Source organism: Tupaia chinensis, unplaced genomic scaffold (assembly GCF_000334495.1).
Source record: "Tupaia chinensis unplaced genomic scaffold, TupChi_1.0 Scaffold149184_1, whole genome shotgun sequence".
Classification (NCBI taxonomy): Eukaryota; Metazoa; Chordata; class Mammalia; order Scandentia; family Tupaiidae; genus Tupaia; species Tupaia belangeri.
Window position 1 is genome coordinate 970234 of NW_006209032.1, and position 19469 is coordinate 989702.

At 44.7% G+C, this 19469-nt stretch overlaps 2 protein-coding genes across 3 annotated transcripts in view; one reads left to right on the top strand and one right to left on the bottom strand.

Moving 5' to 3' along the window:
* The window catches only part of IHO1 (interactor of HORMAD1 1), a 22789-nt gene extending 17998 nt beyond the window's left edge, over positions 1 to 4791 (bottom strand). For both annotated transcript variants that reach the window (XM_006170965.1, XM_027769303.1), the window contains exons 1-2: positions 4475 to 4791; positions 2478 to 2556 (exon numbers count right to left, since the gene is read on the bottom strand). In XM_006170965.1, coding sequence (XP_006171027.1) covers positions 2478 to 2533 — 56 coding nt within the window. In that variant the 5' untranslated portion in view covers positions 2534 to 2556; positions 4475 to 4791. The remainder of the gene's footprint in view (positions 1 to 2477; positions 2557 to 4474) is intronic.
* Positions 4792 to 10634: 5843 nt separating this feature from the next.
* The window catches only part of CIMIP7 (ciliary microtubule inner protein 7), a 10663-nt gene continuing 1828 nt past the window's right edge, over positions 10635 to 19469 (top strand). Inside the window, exons 1-2 of the mRNA XM_006170969.2 lie at positions 10635 to 10750; positions 12102 to 12215. Of these exons, the coding sequence (XP_006171031.1) occupies positions 10724 to 10750; positions 12102 to 12215 (141 nt within the window). The 5' untranslated portion in view covers positions 10635 to 10723. The remainder of the gene's footprint in view (positions 10751 to 12101; positions 12216 to 19469) is intronic.

Here is a 19469-nt window from a genome sequence, read left to right on the forward strand (position 1 = left end):
GAGGAGAAGGGATTGCGGCGTGACCATCCCCCCTGGGGGGTGATTTCTCGCTTTCTGTCTCTATGTCTCTCTCTGTCTGTCTGGCGAGTGCACGCGCCCTATAGTGAAAAAAACCTCTCCAAAAAAAAAAAAAAAGAGCAACTGGGGACATCAAGTGGCATAGTGGTTAAAAACGCTGGACTCCCACATGGCCAATTACGGTTCAAATCCCAGACCTGACAGCTTGCTTTCTCTCTCCCTCTCTCTTTCACTCACTCTGTCTGTCTTCAGTCAAATTAAATTAAATAAATAAAGATAAATAAAATATTTTTTTAAAAAAGAAGGTAGAACAGCCCCCAAAGGAATAGACAAAGAGAGAGAGAGAAAGAGAGAGAAAGTGAGAAAGGAAGCCACCAGGTCTGGGACTTGAACCATGGTTAGCCATGTGGGAGTTCAGCACCTTTAACCACCATGCCACCTGCCAAGGAATAGTGATACTAATAACAATAATACCAAATGGTATCACTTCCATGTCATTCTAAAATCGAAAAATCATTTAGTCAAACAACTGCAAGTTGGAGGTTATCTGTACTTACGCTGGTATCTGCCAACTTCCTTTAAGCCTGCTATAGCTAGCTAACTTGGTGGGTTTTCATTGGAGGCCTGCCTGTTCATGCAAGCCACTGGATGTGCCTGTGATCCAGGCTGGTTGAGGCTGGGGGTGGATCACAGCATGAGGACCCTGTTGAGGGTGCCTATCTCTCTGTCGACTTGTCTCTCTCTGTGTGTCTCTCTATCTCTCTCTCAGGAGGAAGTAAATACATAAACTTTAAAAAATAAAAATAAGATTAAAACTTGAATACTATGGTTTATCTGTTTGTCTACTTATGTTTTGTATCTATAGCTGAGTCAGTGAGCTGTGTTCAAGCTCGATTATAGTTTTGTTTTGTTTTGTTTTTCCATAGAGTACATGTACTTACCAGAGAGAATCAAGAGAGGAAAAGTGAGAAATCACCCTACAGGGGAGATGGCCATGCTGCAAAAAAAGTCCTATTTTGAATACCCATACAACCATTCTGGTTTTTTTTTTTTTTCAGTACAGAATTGAGTTAATTACATAAGATATTAAAAACATTCTTATAAAAGTTTTAGAAGATTCTGTGCAGCCATTGACTAACTGATCATGGATTAGTTTCCTGTAAGTGTTCTGAGCACATTTAGGGTGGGCTCGGAGGCCGTCTTGGTAGTATAGAGGTAACAATGCTCCTCAAGCAGTGCTGGATTCATGTGGAAGATCTTAGGTGAGCTGCACATGCCTGGCACACTCGTCTGCAATCCTGGCTGGCTGAGAAGGCTGAAGGGAATTGTTGGTGTCAGACTCTATTGAGGATGCTTGTCTCTAGCTCCTCTTATTTCTCTATCACTCCCATAAAAAAAAAAAAAAATTAAAAATATAAAAAAATTAATAAAGGGGCCAGAAGGTGGCATGGATCCCACATGGCTGACTCCATGGTCTGAATTCCAGACCCAGTGGCTTGGAAATCACACCATGCATATGTGCACATGTGTCTAAGATCCTGAAAGGAGAATGAAGGAAAAGGGATTGCGGTGTGGCCATCCCGCCCAGAGGGGCCGATTGCTCACTTTCTCTCTCTCCCTTATCCTCTCTGTTTCTCTCTGATGAACAACAACAGCAACAACAACAAAACTTGGGGACCAGCAGGTGCCATGGTGGTTAAGGTGCTGGACACTCCCACATGGCCGACTACGGTTCAAGTCCTGAATCTGGTGGCTTGCTTTCTCATTTCTTCTCTCTTTCACTCTCACCCTCTGTTTCTCTCTGGTCAAACTAAAAAAATAAATGAATGAATAAATAAAATAAAATTAAATAGATAATTATTAAAAAACAACAACAACAAAACTTAAGAAAAGGAAAGGGGCAGGAAGACAAAACGGAAGCACAGGAAGACACAGCAGTGACAAAGGAGGGGAAGAAAGGGAGAAGGAACGTATGAGGTACCTGGTAGTGAGGAGATTCTATAAAATCAACAAAACCATAAGATCCTCTCCAGTATAAAAGATTATAACCATAAAACTTAACCAGAGGGAGGGGCCAGCAGGTGGCATGGTGGTTATAGATGCTGGACACTCCCACATGGCTGCCCACAGTTTGAGTCCCGGACCTGGTGGCTTGCTTTCTCACTTTCCCTTTCTCTATTTCTGTGACTCACTCTCTTTGGTCAAATTAAAAATAAATAAAATTAAAAAAAAAAAAACACAAAAAACAAAGCCTTAACCAGAGGGGACCAGCAAGTGGTGTGGTGATTAAGGTGCTGGACACTCCCATTTGGCTGACCATGGTTCAAGTCCCGGACCTGCTGGTTTGCTTGCTTTCCCACTTTCCCTCTTTCTCTGTCTCTCTCTGGTCAAACTAAAATAAATAAATGAAAAAAAAAAGTGAATGGATTAATAATAATTAATAAAAAAAGAAAACTTACCCAGAGCCTGAGGGAATACTGAGCATGTCTTTGCTATTCCAGATATTAAAATTCATTTTTATGGTTTTTATGATTATCTCTATTAGAAAGAACAGAGGAACGTTAAAAGGTTAATACAGTGTAATTTTTTCAAAAATTCCTAATGATTACTATACATAGATAGGGACATTTCAGCAGTTACAGTTCCATTCACTCAGTGTAAACTTCCATTACCTATCTTTCTGAAACAGTATTTCCTTTTTCTGTTGTCTTTTTTTTTCTTTTTTCTTCTTCTTTTTTTTTTTTTTTTTTTTTTTGCTATAGGGTGAGTGCGCTCACCAGAGAGACAGAGAGAGACAGAGAGAAGGAAAGCGAGAAATCATCCCCTGGAGGGATGGCCACGCCGCAATCCCTTCTCCATTTTCCTCTCAGGATCTTGAGCGCACACACACGCACCCGGTATGAGTTTAAGCCACCGGGTCTGGGACTTGAACCATGGTCGGCTACATGGGAGTCCAGCAACATAGCCATTAATGCTAACTGTTGGTCCCTGTTTTTTTTTTTTTTTTCAATTTGCCAGCGAGTACATGTACTTTCTGGAGAGAGACAGCAGAGACAAGGAAAGTGAGAAAGTACCTTCCCCTCTTACTGGACAGTCATGCTGCAATCCCTTCTCTTCCATTCCCTCCTCCCCTTTTGGGATTTTGGGCATGCAAACACACATGGCTGCCATGTTTTAAGCCTGTCTTCCTCTGTCTCTGACTCTCTCTGGTGAGCACATGTATCCTCTGGCAACTAAGGAAAAAATCTAGTGGCCAGCCAGGTGGCTTTAAGGCAGCTGGATCCCATATGGCTAACTGCATGGTTTGAGTCCCAGACCTGGCAGCTGGAAAACACATCAGGTGTGTGTGTGTGCCTTCATGTGTGCCCAAAAGCCTGAGAGAAGAGTAGAAGAGAAGGAATTGTGGCATAGTTATCTCCCCTGGGGGGGGGGTGATTTCTCAACACCTCCCCTCAATCTTTCTTTCCCTGGTGAGCCCACAAGCCCTATAACAAAAACTAAAAGAAAAAAAAAAAAAAAAGAAAGTGTTGAATATAACATAATTTATTGAATCCTGTACTGAACGTGAAGAACAGAATGTTTGTAGAGGTACTTGGAGTTTCTATTTTTACAAAAATTTATTTTTACTTGGCTACATGGTACAAGTTCTCCTAGAGAGAGACAGAGGAGAAAGCACCCCTCAGGGCACATAATCACACTGCAATCCCTTCTCCTCCAACTCTACTCCTTTCAGGTTTTTGAACATGTACATGCTCCTAGAGTGGTTCTTAAGCCACCAGGTCCAGTACTCTAACCGCACAGCCGACCATGTGGGATCCAGTTCTTAACCACCATGCTATGGTTTCTACAGACTATATATCACTTTTGCACCATCATAAAGTCAAAAAATTATAAATTGAACTACCATAAATTGGGAACCACCAGCATAATGGGCTTTTAAATTCCCAGAGGATAGGAATCCCATCAGCTTCAAGCCTTCCGTGAAGATGCTAGTACAATGCTAATAATGAGGAGGTAGTCATTTTAAGGTAAATGAAAACTTAAATGCACACTGAAAACTCCAAGGGCAGAGTTCCCTCCTCATCTCTCACCACCAGCCCTACTACAGCAAGAATGAAAGGGGAGGGAAGGTTGAATGCGAGCAAAGGGGCGGCCCTGGCAAGGCAGAACACGCAATGGGAGAGGACGGCCCTGGGGGGCAGAGACCACCATCTGCCCAGCTTCTACCAGAACAGTCCTGAGGCAGGCCGAAGCCCCTCCTGTTCGTCCAGGGCATCAAGGCAGGTGTCTTCCTTAGACTCCAGGCCCCTCTGGTCACTGCCAGATGGGGCTCCACCACTAACAGCTGCCCTCACTCATCGTCCCTTTTTGAAAAAAGATTGTTAGCGGGTGCTTGTGCTGCGCGAGAGAGACAGAGAGACACAGAGAGACAGAGACAGGGAAGGTGAGAAATCACCCGGGGGTGTCGGGGTGGCCTGGCCGCAGTCCCTTCTCTCTCTCACGATCTGGGGCACGCGGGCACTTGTGCCGTGCGTGTTTCTCAAGCCGCCGGGTGGGGATTGGGACGGCAGTCGGCCATGTGGGATCTGCGCGCCGGGCTGGCCCTATCCGGGTCTTTTCAACCCGAGCTCCTAACTAGAGCATTCCCAAGTCCTCCTCAGAGGCCTCCACCGGACTTTCCGTCGTAGACAAATGCCAGCGGGCTCCCCGGTTCAGCCCGGAGGGCACGGAGGATGCGATCGCGGCCCTCGGCCCTCGGGGAATCTGAGGAAAACCGCGCTCCAAGGCTGAGGGCAGACGCTACTCCAGGAGCCCGCGCGGCCTGAGGCCACCGGGAAGAGGAGGGCGTCGAGCGCCACCGGCCGAAGCCGCACCCCGCGCCGCCCACCTCCCAATCCCCACTTCCGCCCCACCTGGGGTCGCGGGATTCAACGTCTCCCGCCAAGTCCCTCAGCGCCCGTCAAAGCGCACACAGCCCCGCCCCCATGGCCTCCCTGACCAATGAGGCGTCAGTCCTGTCCTCGGGCCCCGCCCACAAGTTCGCCCTGACCAATGGAGACTCCGCTCCGTCCTCGGGGCCCCGCCCCCTGCAGGCACGTGGTTAACGGTTTTAACGGTCCGCACAGCCACCGGGCTGCTCCCTCCCGCCGCTCCCCACCGCGCCTCATGCAGCCCGCGAGCCCCGCAGAGCAGTACCTCAGGGCCCGCCGCCCTCCCACAGCACCCGGCGCCCCTCGCCAGTGCCGACCTGCTCTCTTGTCGCTCCACCTACGCCCCCAACAGTGTGCCGAGAACAGGGAGGCCCTGAGCCCTGGGAATGGCCAGGTGCCGCCTGTGAGGGCAGCCGCGAGGTGGGTCCCCGGGCCTGAACGTGGTCCGGGCTCAGGGGGTCGGAGTCAGGCCAGGTGATGAGCAGAGGTAAGGGGAACACAGAACTGGGGTTGGTGGAGAGAGGACGCTTGGGAATAGTAATACAAATTTTAGAGCCAGCCATGAACTGGTGGTTAAGGCTGCCAGAAATCAAGTGGATGACCAGAGTTCAAATCCCGCCTGCGGCTGGGAAAACTGGCCAGTGCATGTGTGTGCCCCAAATCCCGACAGAATGGAGAAATGGAGGAAAAGGGATAGCCGTGTGGCCATGCCTCATAGAGAAGATGCTTTCTCCTCCCTTTCTTTCTGTCTCTCTCTCTAGTGAGCCTATGGACCTTCTGGAAAAAAAAAAAAAAAAGAAGAAAGAAAAAGAAAAATTTTAAAATATATTTTAGAAAAAGAAGAAAGGAGTCAGGAAGTGGCTGAGGCTCCTGGTCTGCTGGAGGCTGGAGTGGCCCTAGCACAAGGACAGCACAGGACAGGAAGGATCTATTTAACTCTGCCTCTGACGATTGTAGATGACTTTGAACTCAGTAAACTATGAGATCACCAAGGAAGGTCTATAAATGGAAAAGAGATTGGATTGAGCTCCAGGACACACAACTCATTTAGAGACTTGAGAACTGAGGGGACAGTGGCCCAGGAGCTTGAACAAGTGGCCAGGGATGGATAGGGACACCAAGAATGTGTGGCGCTCTGGAAGCCACCTGGATTGTGCTTCAAAGAGGAGAGAGACAGCTGGGAAAATGCTACTGATGTGACAAGATGAATGAGAATTACTGTTGGTGAAACTGCCTGGCAGGAGCGATGTCAGTGATGCAGTGAGGACAAACCTGATTGGTATACAGATTCAAAAGACCAGGAGGTAGGGCTGGCAGGAGGCATGATGGTTAAGGGCACTGGACTCCCACATGGCTGTGGTTTGAGTCCTGGACCTGGTGGCTTGCTTTCTCACTTTCTCTCTCTCTCTGTCCCTCTCTGCTAAAAAAATGTTTAATAAATAAATAAGTAAGTAGGTAAATAGGTAAATAAATAAATAAATAAATAAATAAATAAATAGAGTTAAATAAAACAGTTCTTAAAAAAATTTAAAAGACCAGGAGGAGGTCCAACTATGCTGGTGCAAGTGATAAGGTATTAGCTCCTGAGGCTGGGGCCATGTGAGCAGTCCAGGTTTGGATCAGTACTAGCCTGAGTGCTTGTAATACTAGCCAACTGGGAGAGTGGGGCAGAGGACCACAAAGGTGAGAGTCTATACACACACACACTTGTATATATATATAGATAGATAGATACCTCTTTCCTCTCCTTTTACTTATTTTTTTAAGTCTGTTTATTCTGAGAGAGAGAGAATCAGAAAGAAAGAGACGGCACCCACAATAGGGTCTTGATGCCTTGATTCACCCCTAGACTGGATCATGGACATATATACTTAGGGAAGTCTTTGTATTTGAACTGGGAACCTTCCCATGTAGGATTGCCTTGCAAACCATCACATTTTACCACTGTACCCCAGTCTGGCCCCATCCTTCTTTCTCTTTCTTGCTCATAAAAGATAAAACAAAAACAAACAAAAAAACGAGAAGAGATTTGGTGTATCCCTTCAATGGAAAATTACTAAGTAAAAAGGAATGAACAATTGATAAAACAACATAGATAAATCTCAAAATATGCTACACATAGCCAGACACAAAAGAATGTGTACTGTAAGATTCTATTTATATAGGGACTAGCAGTTAGCGTAATGGCTATGTCGCTGGACTCCCATGTAGTCCACTGCGGTTCGCATTCCGGACCCAGTGGCTTAAAACTCACGCCAGGCACATGTGCGTGCATGCTCAAGATCCCGAGAAGAGAATGGAGGAGAAGGTATTTTGGTATGGCCATTCCCCCTGGGGGGTGATTTCTCGCTTTCTGTCTCTGTCTTTCTGGCGAGCACACGTGCCCTATAGCAAAAATCTCTCCAAAAAAAGATTCTATTTATATAAAATTCTAGAAAATGCAAATTTATCTATACAGACAGAAAGCAGGACAGGAGGCTGGCAGGTGGTGTGGTGGTTAAGTGTGCTGGACTCCCACGTGGCCGTCCACAGTTCAAGTCCCAGACCTGGCGGGTTGCTTTCTCACTTTCCCTCTCTCCCACTCTCTCTCTCTGTCCTTCGCTGGTCAAATTTAAATAAACAAATAAATAAATAAATAAAATAATTTTAAAATAAATAAAGCAGAACAGTGGAGCCTGAAGTAAATAAGTGCCATGGGGAAGGATGGCAAACAGGCAGCAGGAAATCCTGATGCAATGAATATTTTTACTATCTTGACTGTGATATGTTTCATACATATATACATATAACAAAATGTATCAAATTTTACACTTTCAACATGTATGGTTTACTGTATATTGAATCTACCCAAATAAAACTTTAAAAAATAAAGTCATTACAGGGGCCAGTAAGTGGCATGGTGATTAAGGATGCTGGACTCCCACATGGAGTCCAGACGTGGCAGCTTGTTTTTTCACTTTCTCTCTCTCTCTCACTCTGTCCCTCTCTGGTCAAATTAAAAATAAACAAATAGGGACCAGCAGGTGGCATGGTGGTTAAGGTGCTAAACACTCCCACATGGCCAACCACGGTTTGAGTCCTGGACCTGGGGGCTTGCTTTCTCACTTTCCCTATCTCTCTCTCTTTTTTTGTGTCTCTCTCTAGTCAAATTAAAATAAATAAATGAATAAATAAAATGGTCTTAAAATAAATAAACAAATAAAAAATAATTCTTTAAGCTTCTCTCGCGGCCTTGCTTCTGAGATGACAAAGAAAAGAAGGAACAACGGCTATGCCAAAAAGGGCCCCAGTCACGTGCAGCCGAGTGCCCAAGGACAAGGCTATTAAGAAGTTCATCATCCAAAACATAGTAGAGGCCGCAGCTATCAGGGACATCTCCAAAGCAATGTCTTTGATGCCTATGTGCTCCCCAAGTTGTATGTGAAGCTACATTACTGTGTGAGTTGCGCCATTCGTAGCAAGATAGTCAGGAACCGATCTCGTGAAGCTCAGAAGGACCAAACACCCCCGACTCGGTTTATTTATATATTTACCATTTTTAAATTATTTCATTTAACTTTATTTATTCATTCATTTATTTATTTCAATTTGACCAGAGATTGAATAATGTGAGAGAGAGAGAGAGAGAAAGCAAGCCGCCAGGTCTGGGACTCCAATGGCAGTCAGCCATGTGAGAGTCCAGCATCCTTAACCACCAAGCAACCTGCCGGCCCCACCCCAACCCGATTTAGCATCTATAGATGCTGCCCCTCGTCCTCCACCAAAGCCTATGTAAGGAGCTGAGTCTTTTTTTTTTTAATTATTTATTTATTCATTCATTTCTTTTAATTTGACCAGAGACAGACAGAAACAGAGAGAGAAAGAGAGAGAGAGAAAGTGAGAAGGCAAGCCTCCAGGTCTGGGACACGAACCACTGTCGGCCATGTAGGAATGTCCAGCACCTTAACCACCACGCCACCTGCTGGTCCCCAGGAGCTGAGTCTTTAAGAACTAAAGAACTGTCTGTCCTCTGGTAAAAAATAAAATGCCAATTGTACATTTAAAAAATAACAATAATAATTATTTTTTAAAAAATAAAGTCATTACAGGTAGAGTTAAGGCTCCATTTTGCACTTGTGTGATACCATTCCTCTTGCTCCCCTCCCTAGCTAACTTCTATCCTGAATTTGTTGTTTATCATTCCTATGCTTGCTTTATACATTTAGTTCATATATTAGGTCATTGGGAAAGTCAACGACCTAATATGTATGTCCATAGCATTGTTTTGCATTAAAAATATTCTTGGCCAGAGGGCATATGCAATAGCCAGAGAGAGACAGAGAGAAAGAGGGAATAAGAGAAAACACCCCCCATAGGGTATGGTCACACCATGATTTCTTCTCTAATTTCACTATCCTGTCAGGATTTGGGGCACACATATACATGCCCCTAGTATGGTTTTTAAGTCATTGGGCTGAGAGTTGAACCATGTTGACCATGTGAGGTCAGGCTACCTTAACCACTAGGCTATAAGACCAGCCCCTCCTCCCATTTTAAAAAAGTTTATTTATGTGAAAGCAAGGAATAGAAAGAGGAAGGTATTTTTGACAGGGTCCCACCATACTGCAATCTTCTCGCCTCAGCCTCCAGGTTACAGGCTTGTGCCACTGTACTCAGCATGTTTAGGTTGGTCTAGGAACCGAATCTGAACCCTCTACAGGGCTCCAGCATTGGGCAGCAACACCTTACAACTTAGGCCACTGAAGCTGGGCCTGTTTGTGTTTTTGTATCATTTTATAAATGGTATACTTGCAAATCTTTCTACAACTTGACTTTTTAATTCAGTATCTCTTCAGGTTTGTCTCTGCAGACTCAAGTATCTGAAGGTAATTCATAGTAGCTATAGCCCAATTTCCTCACTGTCCCGCTGGTAAACACTGGCTGCCTCCTCAATGTAGATGCTATTACAATGAACATTTTTATACCTACAAGTCCATGTGGAAGGAACATTTCAGGACAACAATACTGGGATAGACTTTCTGGATATTAGAGCAGCTTGTGCCAGGGACACCAGCAGGGTTGGAGTTGAACTACTATTGAACTTTTTCTTGACACATTTTTAGAGACTGATTGGCAGATTTGTTTTTGGTTAGTAAAGGAGATGAACTGTTCAAATTTCTGTGTTACAGTCAACAATCTGCCCAGAGTTAGCTCAGAATTTGAACCACGATGTCAAAGCTTTGCATGCTCCTTCGTATGCTTCCATCACACTCTCCTCATTCATTCATGCCCTTGTAATATATACCTATCACGTTTAGCATCCATAGTCACTATACACCCCTAAGAGATAAATCATTAAAGCCTTATTCTGAAGCAGCAATTTTACCCTAGGAACCATCAACCCCTTTAACATTTGTACTGACTCCATAGATGCTTTCTAAATTTAGATGTCTGGCAATATGGTCAGTCGCATGGCTTTTTAACTGCAGAGGATTTGTCTCTAAAAGGTTCTTTAATATTTTATTGGCTGTGAGTCTTATCAGTTTCACTGCAGAGCCCTAAATGTTTATGTATGTAAGAGCTGTGAATGCCAAGGGGCAGATTTCTCTCACAGAGAAGAAACAGCAACAAGCACAAAAGGGCCATAGGCCAGGTGCTGCCTCAACCAACAGCAGCATTGTGCAGTCACAACCTCCCCTTGTCACTAAGCAACAAGAAGCTGACCTCCTTAGATTCTCTTTCCTCAGATGTAGCTTCAAGAGAAAGTTTGTCTCTTCCACTTCCTTCCTGGAAAGATGCAAAGTGCTTTAGTAGGCTCCTGGGTAAGAGCGCACTTTACAGTCAATCTTGATCTCTGGCCCTGAGTTGTGCCTGAAATCTGAATGAGTCATGAGGGTGAAGTGACCTGGCGACTTGCTTTCTCACTTTTCTTCTCTCTCTCTGGTCAAGTTAAAAAAATTATAATAGAGGCCAGCAGATGGCATAGTGGTTAAGTTGCTGGCGTCCCACATGGTCAACCATAGTTCCTGTCCCAAGCCCAGTGGCTTGAAACTCATGCCAGGCACATGTGCATATGTGCCCAGGATCCTAGGAGGAGGATGGAGGACAAGGGATTGTGGCGTGGCCATAGCCACTGTGGGGTGATTTCTCACTTTCCTTCTCACTGTCTTTCTCTTTTTCTCTACCAAGCACACACCCCCTAAGGCAAAAACCTCTCAAATAATAATGATGATGATAAATAAAATAAAATATTAATTAAAAAAAAAGTTTCTTGACAGACAGTAGTGGAGTGGACAGACAAGAAAAGCAACCCAAGTGTTCTGTGGGATAGAAAGATAGGGAGTTTCCTAGTTCTGTTGAGGATCCTATTATGATGTCCAGAAACCAGGCTCAAGAGAGATTCCTCTGCTCAGCGTTATCACTGTGGAGATCCTCTCCGGAAATTTCAGGACAAAGCCTCTCCGGAGATTTCAGGACAAAGAGGTTGGGCCATAGGAGTTCTCAGGCATGCTTGTCCATAGAGTGTCCACCAAATGACATCAGTGTAGTACAGCCCCTTCTTGGAACCCTCATTTCTATCTTCTGCCAGTTTCTTCCCCTGAAATTCTTTCCAGAAGATATCCTCCAATGGTGAAATACTCCTTTTCAAAGTTTATCTCTTGCTTAGGTGCTCCAGTTTCAGAGGGTGCTCTTGCACCAGAAAAGCAGTTTGTGGCAAATGATTGTTCACAACTTTCTCAATAGATGCAGAAGGGTACACTGGACCCTTCCTCTTCAGGGGCCCTTGGTCCACAATTAACATTATGGAGATGACAACAAAGGGGACTTCCTTTCAGGCTCCTTAGGGAAGGACACACCACTGGAAAATGGCCCAGCCGCCAGAATTGTGCTCTGAGTGGTATTCCTTTCACACAGACACACACACACACACACACACACACACAGCCAGTCCAGGAAGGCCAGCAGAGCTGAGGCCAACTGTCCCAATAATGGATGGAGGTGCCTCCCAGCCAGTTCCTCTGCAGGAGTATCTCTCCTCAGAGTCTTCCTACTCTGTTAGGAACTCCAGTGAAAGGTTTCTGGCCTTGCATCCCCAGAATACTTCAAGAAGGCGCTGAGGTCTGGGACCCTGGGTAAAGGTATGATTTTACCCTCATACCTGCCTTGTTACAGTACAACAGTGGCTTCTACGGACACTACAGAGGTCAATTCAAGAGTGAAAGTGCTGGAGAATACCGCCTTGCAGCCAAGCCCCAACCTCCAGCAGTGTTTCTACAACGGTGTCAGGTATGAGGGCAACCCTGAGCGGGTGGGTGACTGGGCTAGTTCCTGCCTCTACCAGGCCCTAAGAGCCCTTTTAGCTGTACTGACACCTGGGAGCAGCCTGTCTCTGGGACAGGCATTAGCTTTGCTCCTCTTCCCTGAAATGTCAGATCTTCCCCTACAGATAGGATAGAGAAGAACAGTGCCAAACTAGGCAGTTGTAGTCAGGCACGGTGGCAACTACTTATAGTTCTGGCTACTCGGGAGGCTGAGGCAAATGGATTGGAAGTTTGAGGCCAGATTTGGCTATTGGGCAACATACTCAGACCCTGTCTCTATAAAAAAAATTTTTAAATGGGCTGGCAGGTGGTGTGATACTTATGGACGCTGGACTCCCACATGGCCCACCGTAGTTTGAGTCCCAGATCTGGTGGCTTGCTTTCTCACTTTCCCTCTGTCTGTCTCTCCCTCTGTCCCTCTCTAGTCAAATAAATAAATAAATGGATAAAGTTAAATAAAATAATTATTTTAAAAACATTTAATGGGGGTTATCAAGTGGTATGATGGTTAAGGCAGCTGGATCCCTCATGGCTGGCTGCACAGTTCAGATTCTGAGCCCAGGGAATCGAAAAACACACAGGCTGCATGTGTATGCATGCCCAAAATCCCAAAAGGAGACTAGATAAGGGATTGCAGTATGACCATTCTCCCTGAGGCGTGCTTTCTCACTTTCCCTCTCTTTTAGTCACTGGCAAACTCATGTACCCTATAGCATAATTTTACAAACAAAACAAAAACAAAAGTCAAAGCTGGACAGCCTTGCTCACTTTTACTTTTACTCATTTGTGTATATCCATCACAGTCAAGATACTGAACATCGGGACCAGCAGTTGGCATAATGGCTATGTCGCTGGACTCCCATGTAGTCAACTGCAGTTCGAGTCCCAGACCCAGTGGCTTAAACTCATGCCGGGCACGTGTGCATGCATGCCTAAGATCCCAAGAGGAGAATGGAGAAGGGATTGCGGTGTGGCCATCCCCCCAGGGGGTGATTTCTTGCTTTCTGTCTTTCTGGCAAACACATGCGCCCTATAGCAAAAACCTATCAAAATAAATAAATAAATAAATAAAAGAATCACTGGTGATGCTGCCCTTTCTGTTTATATTTTTTGTGCTAGAGGGTGTGTGTACATACCAGAGAGAGAGAGAGAGAGAGGAGAAAGAAGCCTTCCCTCATGGGAATAGTCAATCTTTTATAGGATTTTGGGTACACATTCATATGTGCCCAGCGTGTTTCTCAAACCTTCAGGTTCAGGACTCAAACTACGCAGCTGGCCATGTGGGATCCATGAGGCTACAGAGCCAGCCTGGTGCTGCCCTTTATAACATTTACCTATCTTCCACTCCTTCATCCCTCCCCTGTCCTTAAACCACCAATCTGTCCTCCATTTCCCAACTATTTTCATTTAAAATGTTATATAAGACCAGCCATGTGCATGCACAGCTGGACCGGACTGTAGTGCTGCAAGTCACACGGCCAACTGTGAGTTAGGATACCTGGGTCAGCCTGAAGACGTGCCAGATATGTACAAAGGTGCCCAAGATATTGAGGAGCTAGAGGGCTGGGGGAAGGGGATCACAACATGACAAGACCCTATGGAGAGTACTTTCTCTCATGCACATGCACATAACTATCATTTTAAAAAGAGTTATAGGGGTAGGTGGCATGGTGGTTAAGGTGCTGGATTCTCACATGGGAGAATCTGGAATTCTCACCATGGTTCCCAGACCTAGCGGCTTGTTTTCTCACTTTCCCACTCTCTTTCTCTCTCTGATGAAAGTACATGCCCATAGCAAATTTTAAAAACTAATGATAATAAATAAGATTTTAAAATTATTATTTGATTTTTAAAAGTTGTATGGGGGCCAGCAGGTGACATGGTGGTTAAGGTGCTCGCTGAGATCTGAGTCCTGGACCTGGAAGCTTGAAAATCACACTGGGGAGCCCGCAGGTAGCATGGTGGTTGAGGAACTGGAGTCCCACATGGTCAACCATGGTTCGCGTCCCAGATCTGATGACTTGCTTTTTATCTTTCTCTCTTGTGAGCACACTGCCCTATAGCAACTTTTTAAAAAATGACAATAATAAATAAATTTAAATAAATAACTCTTTAAAAAGAAAGAAAGTCATGCTGGGAGGTGCCAGGAGATGGCATTGTAGTTAAGGCACTGGATGCCCACATGGCCAACCATGGTTTGAATCTTGGAACTGGCAGCTTGATTTTTCACTTTCTCTCTCTCTGATTAATTAAAATAATAATAATAAATTAAATTAATAATTCTTTTTTAAGAGAGATTTTTGCTGTTGGGCAAAAATGTGTGCTTGCCAGAGAGATAGAGAGAGAGAAAGTTGAGAAATCATCCCCCAAGGGACCAGCAGTTAGCGTAATGGCTATGTCGCTAGACTCCCATGTAGTCGACTGCGGTTCGTGTCCCGGACCTGGTGGCTTAAAACTCACGCCAGGCACGTGTGCATGCTTGCCCAAGATCCTGAGAGGAGAATGGAGGAGAAGGGATTGCATCATGGCCATCCCCCTTGGGGGGTGATTTCTTGCTTTCTGTCTCTCTGTCTCTGTCTGGTGAGCACACGCACCCTATAGCAAAACCTCTCAAAAAAAAAAAAAAAAGAAAAAAAAAAAAATCATCCCCCAAGAGAGATAGCCATACCATAATCCCTTCTCCTTCATTCTCTTCTCAGGATTTTTGGCATGCATGCACACACATCTGGCATATTTCAAGTCTCCAGGTTTAGGATTCAAACCACAGTCGGCCATGTGGGAGTCCAGTGCCTTAACCACTATGCCACCTGCTGACCCCTAAATAAAGAATTCTGTTAGGTAGACTACCCTCCCCCCCCAAAAAAAAATAGAATTATTTTTTTAATTTTATTTATTCATTCTTGGGACCAGCAGCTGGAGTAATGGCTATGTCACTGGACTCCCATGTAGTCGACCACAGTTCAAGTCCCAGATCCGGTGGCTTAAACTCATGCCAGGCACATGTGCATGCATTCCCAAGATCCTGAGAGAATAGAGGAGAAGGGATTGCGGCATGACCATCCCCCTGGGGAGTGATTTCTCGCTTTCTGTCTGTCTCTCTGTCTCTCTGTCTTTCTGGCGAGCGTACGCTCCCTATAGCAAAAACATCTCCAAAGGAAAAAAAAAGAATTATTTTAGAAAAAGAATTGAGAGTTCTTAAAGAAATAATACAAAGAAAGAAGAAAGGAGGAAAGGGAAGGAAAGGGAAAGGAAGGGAAGGAAAGGAAAGGAAAAAGAAAGGAAGGAAGGAAAACAAAATCACGCTGGGTCTGGTATGCACGTGCTCAGAATCTCCCATAGAAAAGAGAATGGGGACCAGCAGTTGGCTTAATGGCTATGTCACTGGACTCCCACGTAGTCAACTGCGGTTCAAGTCCCGGACCCGGTGGCTTAAACTCACGCTGGGCCTATGTGCATGCATGCCCAAGATCCTGAGAGGAGAATGGAGGAGAAGGGATTGACGCGTGACCATCCCCCCGGGGGGTGATTTCTCACTTTATGTCTCTCTGTCTCTCTCTGTCTTTCTGGCAAGCACACGTGCCCTGTAGCAAAAACCTCTCCAAAAAAAAGAGAATGGAGGAGAAGGGATTGTGGCATGCCTATCCCCCCTAGGGAGTGATTTCTTGCTTCCAGTCTCACTGTCTCTTTCTGTCTCTCTCCAGGAATGCACATGCCCCTATGGCAAAAACAAAAACAAACAAACAAACAAAAACAAGAAAAGTTAATAAATGAAGTAGTAATTCAGTATGAAAACTGGAGCTTTTTCCACTCAGCATAATTTTCTAAACCTTCATCCAAGTTGTTCATTTTTTTCAATACTGAGTAGTATTCCACAATAACCAATTTGGTACTTGAATATACCAGTTTGTTTAACCAGTAACCTATTAAAAGATATCTGGACCGATTCCAGTTTCTGGCCCTTACAAATAAAGCTGTTAGGAACATTTGTGTACAGATATTCGAGTGAACATAAGTTTTTGTTTCTCTGGGATAAGCGCCCAGGAAGTGTAGTCGCCCAGTCATATGGTACTTTCATGTTTAGTTTTGAAAGAAACTGCCAACTGGTCTCCAAAGCAGCAGAACCATTTTCTATTCCACCAGTAATACATGATGGTTCAGTTTCTGCCTTCTTCCAACATTTGCTGCTGTCTCTATTTTTTATTTCTGCCACTCTGGTAGATGTGTAATGATATTTCTTTGTGGTTTTAATTTGTATTTCCCTAATGTTTAATGATGTTGAGTATAAATCCTTTTTATTATGCTAGAGGGCACATGTACACATACGAGTGACAAAGAGGAGGGAGAGATAAAGTACACCTCAGATCACCCTGTGGCATGATGTTTAAGGCAACTGGATCCCACATGGCTGACTTCATGGTCTGGATCCAGCAGCTTGAAGAACTCACTGGGCATGTGTACCTCCTTGCCAAATCTGGAGAGGAGAATGGGGGAGCAGGTATTACATCATAGCTGTCCCCCTTGGGGGTTGCTTTCTCTCTCTCTTTCTCTCTCTCTTTCTGCAAATGCATGCACCCTTTAACAAAACTGAAAGAAAAAGAAAGAAAAGAAAGAAAGAAAGAAAGAAAGAAAGAAAGAAAGAAAGAAAGAAAGAGAAAGAAGGAAGGAAGGAGAAAGAAAAAGGAAAGGAAAAGAAAAGAAAAGAAAAGAGAAATGGAAAGGAAAGGAAAGGAAAGGAAAGGAAAGGAAAGGAAAGGAAAGGAAAAGAAAAAAGAAAAGAAAAAGAAAAAGAGAGAAGATGGGGTCAGCAGGTGGTGTAGTGATTAAGGTGCTGGACTCCCATATGGCAACTGTGGTTTGAGTACTGGACTGATGGCTTGAAAATCACACCGTGTGCATGTGCATGCTTGCCCATAATCCCAAGAGGAGAGTAAAGGAGGAGCAATTGCAGCATGGTCATCTTCTCTGGGGGATGATTTCTCACTTTCATCTTCACTGTCTCTGTTGCTCTCTGTCAAGCACACGTGCCCTATTGGGGGGGGGAAGCACCCCTCAATGGGGCTCATAGTACAACAATCCTTTTTATCTATTCTCTCAGGGTCCTGCACACACACAAGAGTATAAGCTACCAGGGCTGGGATTCAAACCCCAACTGGCAATGTGGGATCAGGTTTCCTAGCACTTAACCATTAAACTATGGGGCCATTCTGATATTGAATATATTTTCATGTGTTATTTGCTATCTGTACATCCTCTTCAGTGAACTGTCTTCATGATGTTTGCTCATTTTCTAATTAGATTGTTCCTTTTTTTTTTTAAAGGTTTTTGCTATAGGGCGCGTGCACTCACCAGAAAGACAAAGAGAGACAGAAAGTGAGAACTCACCGCCCAGGGTGGATGGCTGCAATCCCTTCTCCTCCATTCTCCTCTGGGGTCTTGGGCACATCCACGTGTGCCTGGCATAAGTTTAAGTCACCAAGTCCGGGATTCAAACTGAGGTTGACTACATGGGAGTCCAGCGAGATAGCCATTACACCAACTGCTGGTCCCTAGATTGTTATTTTATTGTTGTGAGAGTTCTATGTTTTTGTTGTAGAGAGATTTTGGCTATAGGGCATGTGTGCTTGCCAGAGAGACAGAGAATCAGAGAGACAGAAAGTGAGAAATCACCTCCAGGGGGGATGGTTATACTGTATCCCTTCTTCATTCTCTTCTCAGAATTTTGGGTACCCATGCACATGTACCCAGTGTGAGTTTGAAGCCACTGGGTCCAAGACTTAAACTGTGGTTGACTACGTGGGAGTCCAGCAATGTAACCATTACGCCATCTTCTGATCCCATGAGAGTTCTTTGTTTTTAGATTTTTGCCTTAAGGCATGTGTGCTCACTGGAGAGAGAAAGACAGATACAGTGAGAGGAAAAGTGAGAAATGACTCCCCCAAAGAGAGTGACCATACCACAATCCCTTCTCCTCCATTCTCCTCCCAGGATCTTGGACATGCATACACATGCGACCAGCATTGAGTTTGAAGCCACTGGGTCCGAGACTTGAACCGCAGTCGACCATGTGAGAGTTCAGTGATATAACCACTATGCCATCTGCTGGTCCCCTGTGAGAGTTCATCATATAATCTAGATTCCAGTCCTCTCTTGGATATGTGATTTGTAAATAGTTTCTCCCAGTCTGTAGCTTCTCTCTCATCCTCCTCACATAGACTTGCAAAACTTTAAAAATTTTTGATGGGGTCCAATTTATTAGTTTTTTTTTCTTCTATGGCTCTTGATTTTAGTGCTGAATCTACAAACTCTGCCTGCTCTAGATTTTGAAGATTTTCTCCTATGATTTTGTTTTTCTAAAAAGGCCCTCAATTTTTAAAAAATTTGCCAGAGGGCAGAACCAGCAGATGACATAATGGTTACATCCCTAGAATCTCATGTAGTCGACTGCAGTTCAAGTCCCAGATCCAGTGGCTTCAAACTCATGCCAGGCACATGTGCATGCATGCCCCAAATCCAGAGATTTTGGAAAGGATTGAGGCATGGCCTCAATCACCCTGGGGGGGGGGGTGATTTCTCACTTTCTGTCTGTATCTCTGGCAAGTACACATGCCCTATAGCAAAAATCTCTCTAATGACAACAACAAAATAAATTGGTCATAAAGCACATGTGCTCTTCAGAGAGAGAGAGAGAAAATGAGAAATCAACCAGCAGTGGGGCATGGTCATGCCACAATCCATTCTCCTCTATTTCTCCCTCCTTTAACTTGCTATACAGCACATGTGCTCACCAGAGAGAGAAAAAGTGAAGAAAGAAGCTGCCAGGTCTAGGACTTGAACTGTCATTGACCATGTAAGAGTCCAGCACCTTAACCACCATGGTACCTGCTGGCCGCCAACAATTGGTTATTGAAGTCAGAGTTCAACTCAAGATAGAGACAGAGGGGCTGGCAGGTGGCGTGGTGGTTAAGGGTGCTGGACTCCCCATGACTAACGATCGTTCAAGTCCCAGACCTGGCAGCTTGCTTTCTCACTTTCCCCCTCTTGCTCTTGCTCTCTCCCTCTCTGGTCAAACTGAATGAATGAATGAATGAAGTTAAAATCTTTAAATAATAATAATTCTTTAAAAAAAATAATAATAATACAGGGACCTGCAGTTAGTGTAATGTCTATGTCGCTGGACTCCCACGTAGTCGACCGTGGTTCACGTCCCGGACCCGGTAGC